We start from the raw sequence: 9,702 nt of genomic DNA, 5'->3' as shown, positions 1-9,702 counted from the left end.
AAATTAGCAAAATAAATTAAAATATTTAAGAGCTATTAACAAAATTTTAGATTGTATCAATGATAGACTTCTATCGCCATAAAATATCAATAACTATGAGTGATATAATTTGCTATAGTTCGTAAATATTTTATAAAATTTGCTATTTTTGAAAATTATGGTCTAAAAATTATTTTCCTAAATTTGAATAGGAGAAGATAAATTTAATAGGTATATATATATTAAAAAAAAAAGTAAAAAGAAATAAAGAAATAAGTTAGTTAATTGTTTATGTTTTGAAAATGAAAATTGGAAAAAAGGTTTTGAGTTAAACCCTCTGTTCCATAAGTGTCCAAATTTTATAAAACCTAATCTCACTTCCTTCCTTCCGCCCTCGCACTTCACCATCTTTCTCCCGTCGCCGTCGCCGCCTCCGCCTCCATCTCAGTTTCATTCTTCTCAAAGGTTAGTTCGAAGTATGGTTTCCAAATATTCTACCAAGTTGTTGACTATTTGTGTCGCCTCATTTTGTAAATCTCACCAATTTCAGAAAGCTGAAATTGCTATTAAAGATGCCATTCGTTTAGGAGTTGTTCCCGACATACTAACTTACAATATTTTGATTAATGGGTATTGCCAATTTAGCGACATGGATGCTGCTTATTCTGTCTTTCATAAAATGAGGGACGCTGGCATTACTCCAAATGTGTTTATTTATACTTCTTTGATGGCTGCTGCATCCAGAAATTCTTCATTAGAACAATGCCTTAATCTGTTTCATGAAATGCTTCAATTAGGTATCACTCCTGATGTATGGAGTTACACCACTTTGACCCACTGTTTCCTTAAAGTAGGAAAGCCAGATGAAGCTAATAGCATTTTTTTGGATTTTATACTTAAAGACCACTCCCCTAATCCTGCTACGTTTGATGTGATGATTTTCGGCTTTTGCAGTTGTGGATATACAAGTAATGCTATTACGTTGTTTAGAAATTTGCAGAGCCATGGACTTGTTCCTAAATTTGTTACATATGACATTCTTCTTACTGGACTTTGCAAGGCGGCTAGGTTGAATGTCTCTGTAAGTATGTTCAACGAGGCTATGAGTATGTTCAATGAGGCCATCGATTCAGGTTTTGAGCCCGATTCTACTACATACATTGCGTTGATGAAATGTTGCTTCAAATTTAGAGAGTATCAACATGGATTCGAGATATTCTTTGAAATGAAAAACAAGGGCCTTGCTTTTAATGGTTTTGGTTACTACACTGCTATTGGTGCTTTACTTCGGTTAGGTAGGCTTGAAGAGGCAAAATTTTTTATGGTAGAGATGATAAAGAATGGAGTGGTATTTAATTTAGTTTTTTATAACACAGTTGTTAATTTGTACTGTAAACATGGTAAATTGGAGGCTGCACATAAGATGTTGGATAAGATAGAGTCACGGGGATTACAATGCAACGATTACACACATGCTATAATCACTGATGGGTTATGTAAGGTTGGCAATTTTGAGGGGGCTCGACGACATTTGAATTATATCTATCCAACAGGTTTTACTAATTCAAACGTGGTAGCCTCGAGTTGTCTAATTGATAGGTTATGTAAGGCTGGACAAATTGACCAAGCAATGCAACTGTTTGAATTAATGGAAACAAAGGATCCTTATGTCTACACCTCTCTGATGCACAATCTTTGCAAGGCAAGGAGATTCCTTTGTGCATCAAAGTTATTGCTTGACTGCTTAAGAAGTGGCATCAGTGTTTTTCGGTCCACACAATGTGCAGTTATCTTCGGTCTTTGTTCTTTTGGATTTACAAGTGAAGCAAGGAAGCTCAAACCTTTCATTCATTTATCATAAATAGAGATTTCAATAGGAGGAGGTAGCCGCAACAAAGAAATGTTTATTTCCAATGGAAAGCAGAAGGAATCCAAGCGACATGAAACAAGGTAGATACCAAATATCTCTCTTATACATGGAACAAGCACAGGGAACAAAATTATTGAGTGTCACTTTTCTACGGTTAGTCATTTTTCTCGTGCCCCCTTTCGTGATTGATCATAGGGATATTCTTTGTAATTTAACGTTTTCCCTTACTGTCTAGCCTCGCACGGAAAAGGGATCAATTTTTTCTTTAAAAAGAATATTTTAAAATATTTCTGTAATATATATCTATACTATGTATATAAAGTGGCTATATGAACAATTTCCCTCCCCCCTAATTTCTCCCTTTTATAGTTCATTTTGTTGCTTACTATTTGGTTTTATAGTAAGCGTCTTATTAGTTTTTTTGTTTTGTTTTATAATTAATTATGGTTTTTTTAATAAATAACTATTAAACATTTCAACCCACGTTTACGTCCTTCTTGGTTCCACTTGCCATGAATTTTTCTTTTATTCGTTTTCTTTTGTATATCAGTAATCGTTTCCAATATTTTAGGACACCATTGATTGTGAATTTTTTTTAAAGATGTATTAATTAGAAGTTAAAAGTGACTGATTTTTCCAAAAAAGAATAAAAATAATCTTCTACACCAAAATGCATATTTAGGATCTCTATAATTAGAGATTTCAATAGGAGGAGGTTGTGCCAGCACAGAAATGCTTATTTACAATGGGAAGCAGAAAGAGTCCAGACGACATGAAACAAGGTACATACTGAATATCTCTCTCACATTCTTACCATTGTTGTTGAGTGCAATGATTTTTTTTTTGATTTTTTTTTTTTTTTTTTTTTGTGATGTTTAAAATTTTATTATAACATATAGATTTCAAAGTATTTCTCTCTAATCTTGTTTTAATTTAGTTTATATTGTTTGTACTTTGAATAACAAATTCAGTTCTTGTAATTTAGAGATGGTTTATAAATTTCAGTTTCCTTAATTTTACAAATTTAGTTCTGACCCATGTTTACCACAAATTGACATAAGAGAAGTTTGTGTAAACATTGGTTCAATTGCTTTTATTTCTTCATACAACTCCCTTGGAACTAAGGGAGAAGATATTCTTCATGTGTTAAAAAAGAAGAATGTTATTCTAAGAAAAATAAATTAAAAGTTTATTCTTTAAGAAAAAAGAAAACAAAAGAAAATGAAATGTTCAACCAGTAGGCCATGGTAGGATAGTGTTAATTCAATTTCACTTTTCCGTTTTGCCATCATAGAAAATGTAAACGTTTTTGGAATAAATATTCGTGTCTTTTCATATGATTACAATTCATAATTTTCTTGACTTGCAACAGAAGCAGGGGCAAAACAGAAGTATTATAAAAATATGACATGTTCGCAGCACGGTTTTGCCAAAGAAAAAGTATTAACCCAGGTTCCCTCCTTTTGCCATTTCCACGAATTATTTCTTATTTTTAGAATAGAATATATAATTGTTTTGGTCTATGGGTGAATATTTGTACTAAGCCCATACTCTTGAAAGAAGGATTGACATAAACTTTATCAATTTAATTCTCCTATCAGGAACTTGGGGAAGAAAACCAACTTCTTTGCAGTTTAGATTGAGATCATCCACTCTAGTGATAAAAGGGTTTTGATATTCTCAAAATCGTTCCTACAAAATAGGATTTATATATATATATATATAAGTAAAACAATACATACACTCAAAGGTACGTTTAAATTATTCCTAGTTTTCTACTTCTGAAGCTTTCGATAAACTTTGTTTGTTACTGAGTTGTGACTTGAGCACTGCAGTGTAGGTGGCTTACTACTCTACTTCACAGACGTGCAAGATTCATTTCTTTTGCAAAGCCATTATTTAATTTTTCCCTTTGTAGTATTACAAATTTATCTTGGTATGCCAAATTCCAACATCATGTGAGAATTAATCTTTGATTTATGGATATTCAAAACATGGATGTGATAAAAATGGCCAACAAAGTTAAGAGTTAGGATTACATTGAAGAAACAAAGACAAATATTGTATTTTCCGCAACCAAGAACATGGTACAATAGACTCTTTCAATCCAAGCGAGTTAATTGAAGCATTGATCTTGAAAGAAGTACTAAAAGGATTACGTTAGAAGAGTAGCAAGCGAGTACATGGAAAACCCCAACGAGATAGAGACTAAAGACATCATAACTCTTCACCCCTACGAGAGATTGGAGTAATCTTTGAATCTCCAACTCAAGAGAGAGTGTCGAGAAAGAAGGTGGAAAAGAGAATCTCAGATAATGATACTAAACCATATAAAAAAACCCACTTGTAACTGTTCGAACTTAATCAATGATGGTCCAATTAATGACTTGATAGATTCTCTGTGTATTAATTTGTGAAATGTTTGTTACTTCATAATTAGTTTCTTCTCATCGAACTGCACGTAACTTAGCACCTCAACAGCGCAAAGATTTCCTCTACTTTACGAGCCCAATTTTTAGTCTCTCCTATTTATTACAAATTTGAAATTTCAACATCAAATTTCGTGATAATTTGCATCGTTTCATTTAAATTTCACAGAATGCAAAAAAAAGTAGTTAGAACCACAAATTTCTTTGTGAAAAAAACAATTACTTTTTGAGTTTTTATTTAGCTTTGTTGGGTATCTTTTGGGATAGAAAAAGAAAAGAGGACCCAAACAAAAAGTTGGGCTTATAAAGTTTCACAAATTTCATTTTTTATATAAATTATTGGATTGGAACATACAAAAACACATGCAAGCAATGTAGGGTCCATAAGGCTTTTGTCAAAAGTATATTAAAGAGGGTTTGTCCCAAAACTTTTTTTTTAATATATATATGAGGTATCTATATTTTATTACTGTTTACATTTTTTTATGACTAACACTTCACTGGGTGTTAGATCTCTAATTATAGACAATAATTTAGTGTGGCGTTGGCTTAAAGAGCTCAAAAATTATACTAAACATACAAGAATAGTCAAAACGTAACAACTTCTAGCCCTTCTCTGTCATTATTTGCATGATTATTTGAATGAGTGACAATGTCACATGAAATCAAACGTAGAGGAAGAATAGTCAAAACGTAACAACTTTTCTAGCCATTATTTGCACGGTAATTATTTGAATGAGACAAGTAATTGGCAATGTCACATGAAATCAAGCGTCGAAGAATAATAGTTAAAACATAACAACTTCTAACTCTCTTGTTAGTGTTCAAAAGGTTTCTTCCACAATAGATAAACATAAAAGAAACTTAATTATAATAAGAATTCTAAATATCACACTGCAAATAAAGCTAGAGAATTAGATTTAGAAGCAAACAAAAACCAAGGAGACTAAAGTAAAGGCATGAAATCATGAGGCTTTCTAGAGATGAAATAGATGTTAAAAAAAAAGAGAGAGAGAAATCAATTTTACAAACTTTTTTTATAACTGATATGTCCCTTTTACATAACATAACCTCTTTTCTTTTAACTTTCCTTTTGGGTGGATGCATGGGTTGGCATTTTCAAAGTTACTTTTTTTGTGGTTAGTGCATTTTTCCATGTCAACAGATGCCTTTGCCTTTCAATCTTAATCTTGATGTGGACTTTTATTACTTTAACAAAAATCTCACTCCTTTCATACCAGATAATCTATTGAAAATATCACCAAATTATAATCTCCATTCGATTTTGTCACATCGTTTCATCTTTTATTTTATCGAGTTAAATCCCTTTTCTATATCACTCGTGTTCTAAATCATCACTAAACAGTTTAGTAAGTATCGCATTATCATTTTAATAAAAAATAATTACAAATACATTAATTAGATATAGCAAAATTTATGTCTAACTCTCAACGTTGTTGTTTACCTTGGTCTTAAACATTAACTCTAAAAATAAACGTACACTATTTTATAACATCAAAATTTTTAGATAATATTTATAAATTTAACCCTAATAACATTGATAAAGGATGGTTTGTAAGCAGAGATAAAAGAAAATGTGATTGGATTATTGATTGATTTAAAATATTGTTTTAGTTGAATGAAAAGGAATTACTTAATAAAATAAGAATAAGAATAGCAAAGGATATTGACAAATAGAAAAGACAAGAAGAAGAGAAGATGAAGAAGAGGAGGAAGCTATACATGTGAAGAGGAAGTGTTCCAATTCCATAAAGATTTGTTTTTGGGTTTTTGGGTTTTTGGGATTTTTCTTTGCATGGGATTTTGGAAAAGTCTAAGTGAAGAAAAAGAAAGAAAGAAAAAAGGGCATTTGTAATGATAATAAAATAGAACAAATTAAACTTTTCAAAAAGGTATCCCCAACACTTTTCATTGCCCATTTGGTTAGAGTCATATGCATCTCTATCCCATGCCTTCAAAAGTACCATTCCCTTTCACTTCCTAAAATTTTCAACAATCTGATATCAACGTTTCAACTTCAAGTTATCCATTAATTTTCTATTTTATAATTTCCATGTAATTTTAATATTCTTTTATGATATTTAAGTAGCTAGGGGTAATTGTGTTATTTAATTACTATGATGCATTACGGTTTTATATTGTTTAGAAGTTGAGTTTTACATTAATCGAATTTAGGCTCTTTATGCTTCTTTCTAGTTTATTTAGTCACGAAAACTTCGAATTCACGTGGGAGATTGTTTGAATGTTAGGACAAGAGACTTGTTATTGTTTCGAGATATTTGATCTCAAGACAATCTATGTCTAACACAATTCTTAGAGTTGAAATCATATCGATTTGGAAGTTTAAGTGATTGTGATAGAATTAGGTAGACTCCGACATTCCAAGGGTTCTTGATTCCAATTGCTTGGGTTTTCGTATCATAATGGGTAAGAATTCTTTTAATTTTGCGTTGGATTTAAAATTTTAAGTTTTTCTATAGGTTTTATTTGGTTTTGTGTCAAATAGGTATGCAAATACTAATAGAGTGTCTAATATCTTGTTTTTAATTTTATATAAAGTTTAAAGCTTTTTAATTTTTGATTGAATTTTATTGTTATTTCTTAATATATTTTGTTTATTGTTTGTATCGTTTTGAATCATGGTACTAATCATCATAACGTTTGTAAGAATTCTCGCAGTGTCATATATATTAAAATAAACTATAAAATGATTGAAATCGTTAACATTAATATAATTGAGGGTGAAAAAAAGTCAAAAACAAAAAAATCGTTGACGATTATTAGTCGTCAACTAAGTGAAACGTTTTTAAATAGTTGATGACTAGAAAACATAAATAACATGTTGACCAAGGTTTATCTCTAAATCGATAATTCGATATCATAGTAAGTTCTTTTAACTTTGAATCTATTTTTATTCTTTTTTTAACCATATACTTCTAGATCTAATTATTTAACATTCTTGTTAATTTTATCAATTTAATATCTATACCACAAAAGCACTTAGAATTAGACTAAAATCAACTCGAATGTAATTGAATGATACTCTAAACAAAAAGATAATAGACATATGGTAGAAATCTTTTAATTTGTATATTTTTTTTGGGTAAGATATATAGAAAGTGGTATGATTTTGATGAGAAAAAAATAAAGAAAGTGAATTTATACAAACAATATCATAAACAATTTGAATAAATTTTAGGTGTATCATCATCATCATCATGTTCATTTCAAAATTCTTCCAAAAAGAAAGAAAAGAAAACTTCTAAAGTGAAGCGACTATAATCTAAAGTTCATGTGGATTCAATGGTGGAATATCCCAAACAACAGAAAGTAAGAGTATGGAAAATTAAATGTTTAATTATGTTGAAGTTTTCCAAAATTAAAATTAATTGAATCATTTTATTTTCTAAAATATTCATATATTTCATAATAATTTATTATAAATAATGACAAATTTGAAAAAATATAGCAAAATTCGTACCTCAGGAATGAAATTTGAAATTTATGAACTAAAATATAATAAATATTTAAAAATGACTTTAATAATCAGACTCGATTTTATTTTGCTATATTTTGTAAATAATTTTTTTGTCTTATCTATAACAATTATTCTAATAAAATAACTACAAATATAATATTATTAAAAATAATTTTAGAATTAAAATTTAAAAATGATAACATGTGCTAAATATGATTTGAGTGACTTTATAAAGAAAGACATGTTATTCTTTCTCTTAAATTTAGATTTAAAATTAACGAGTCATTATAACTACGCAATCAAATCATAAAATTGATGGTTACAAGTATATAGTTGAATCTCGAATTTCAATTAGTGGAAGAAATAAGCACCTAAGTTGAATAATATAATGTATTGTGGTCCTATAATTTCTTGGCTTTTCTACAAAGAGAGGGAGAAAAATAAATAATATGTGTTTCCAAAAGAAAAAAAGAAAAAAAGGGATGAATTAACAAAGGTGTATTGTTTTTGTTATTTGCAATATGAATAAAGACATGAACCAATTTGATACCACATTTGTCTCATTCATTATGACTTCACAAAATGCCACCATCCAAAAACAAAATCCTTCATTCATCACAAACTTAATTTTGTTTTCTAGAATATTCATTTTTGTAAACTTCCATCATCGTAATTTTGATTCTTTCCATATTTGATTTGCATTATTATTGGGTCACATCTCTTATTCCCCACTATCCTCTTTCTTTTAATGTATTCCCAATGCTCACCCTAATACCCAATACTTATAATTACGATTGTACCGTCAAACTTTAATGGTAAAAATCAAATTTATAAATTTATATAAGGGTAGAATTTTCTTAAATAAAGATTTATTGGTATTTCAAAACCCCAAAATTCTTAATACATAGAACGTATAGATTATTGTAGTGTAATTATTTAAGTTTTAGAGTCCAATTTTTAACATTTATTTTCATTATTACTTTTTAATTATTTTTTTTTTAAAAAAATCTTTAAATTAATTGGATTTTGAAAACACTTTTGAAAAGTATACAAAATAATAATAATAAGTAATATTTATAAGCATAGAGAAGAAAACGTAAAAAAGTATGAGTAAAAAGTAAAGGTATTATAAATTTAATTTTCAAAAGGTAAAAAAAAAAAGTAGAAAATGAAATGGTCATAAAAAGAAGCCAAAACGACATAACTTTAATTTTAAACTTCACTTATTTTTCCTTTTATTTACAACAATCTCCAAATATAATTTATTATTCTAAAGATCATCAAAGTACAATAAGAAATCAAACTTTGTATTCTTTTAATCAACAACATTTACATCTTAACCCATTCCACACACTCAAATTAATATTCTAATTCTATTAAAAATTAAACTTAAAATTACTGTAAATTATGAAGTAATTTTAATTATATATATATATATATAGTAGGAGAATTAGTTAATTTAAGAAAAGAATGGAGGAAGGGGGAGAAATGGAGAAAGGTGGCTGGAGGAATAAATATCACAATAATTTCCATATAACTACTCTGACCTCCACATTAAATATATATAAATAAATAAATACCAATTCCAAATATATATATATATAAAAAAAAAGAGATCATGCGAATAAGGTGTAAGTGAACAACGACAAAAGCCTGCATTGTGGAGTGTCAGTTACTGACACTTTCCATTTACTTAAATTCTTTTATTTCTTTATTTTCCCCCATTTTTACAACTGTTTCCCACTCCATCAATAAACTCTTATTTATTTCTTTCTTTCTTTCTATATTTCCATTTCCCCCCTTTTCAAATTCTTTCTCCATTCGTCCACGTGCCCACCCCTTTCTTCCTACGCTGCACAACTCCTTTTTGGCTCCATTTGAATTTTGAAATCGGGCCCGCCGCCCTCTGTCATGGCGGGCTTTGT

General features: G+C 29.2%; 1 protein-coding gene across 9 annotated transcripts; it reads left to right on the top strand.

The window, feature by feature from the left end:
• The first annotated feature begins 290 nt into the window (after positions 1–290).
• Positions 291–4,255, top strand: LOC101210929 (putative pentatricopeptide repeat-containing protein At4g17915). Of its 9 annotated transcripts, none has more exons than XR_004216978.1 (4): positions 291–444; positions 934–2,631; positions 3,222–3,301; positions 3,451–4,255. XR_004216978.1 is itself a non-coding variant. In XM_011656579.2 (4 exons), the coding sequence occupies exon 1, from the start codon at positions 458–460 to the stop codon at positions 1,838–1,840; it is 1,383 nt and encodes a 460-aa protein (XP_011654881.1). In that variant the 5' UTR covers positions 315–457; the 3' UTR covers positions 1,841–1,929; positions 2,559–2,631; positions 3,222–3,301; positions 3,451–4,255. The 9 variants fall into 9 exon arrangements, 8 of the variants coding, with proteins under 8 accessions (XP_011654881.1, XP_004143717.1, XP_031742088.1 ...); XM_011656579.2 differs by having other exon boundaries at positions 315–1,929; positions 2,559–2,631; XM_004143669.3 differs by having other exon boundaries at positions 315–1,929; positions 2,532–2,631.
• Positions 4,256–9,702: the final 5,447 nt, after the last annotated feature.

This window comes from Cucumis sativus, chromosome 5, assembly GCF_000004075.3.
Source record: "Cucumis sativus cultivar 9930 chromosome 5, Cucumber_9930_V3, whole genome shotgun sequence".
Taxonomy (NCBI): domain Eukaryota; kingdom Viridiplantae; phylum Streptophyta; class Magnoliopsida; order Cucurbitales; family Cucurbitaceae; genus Cucumis; species Cucumis sativus.
This window is presented reverse-complemented; position numbering and strand designations above follow the sequence as displayed.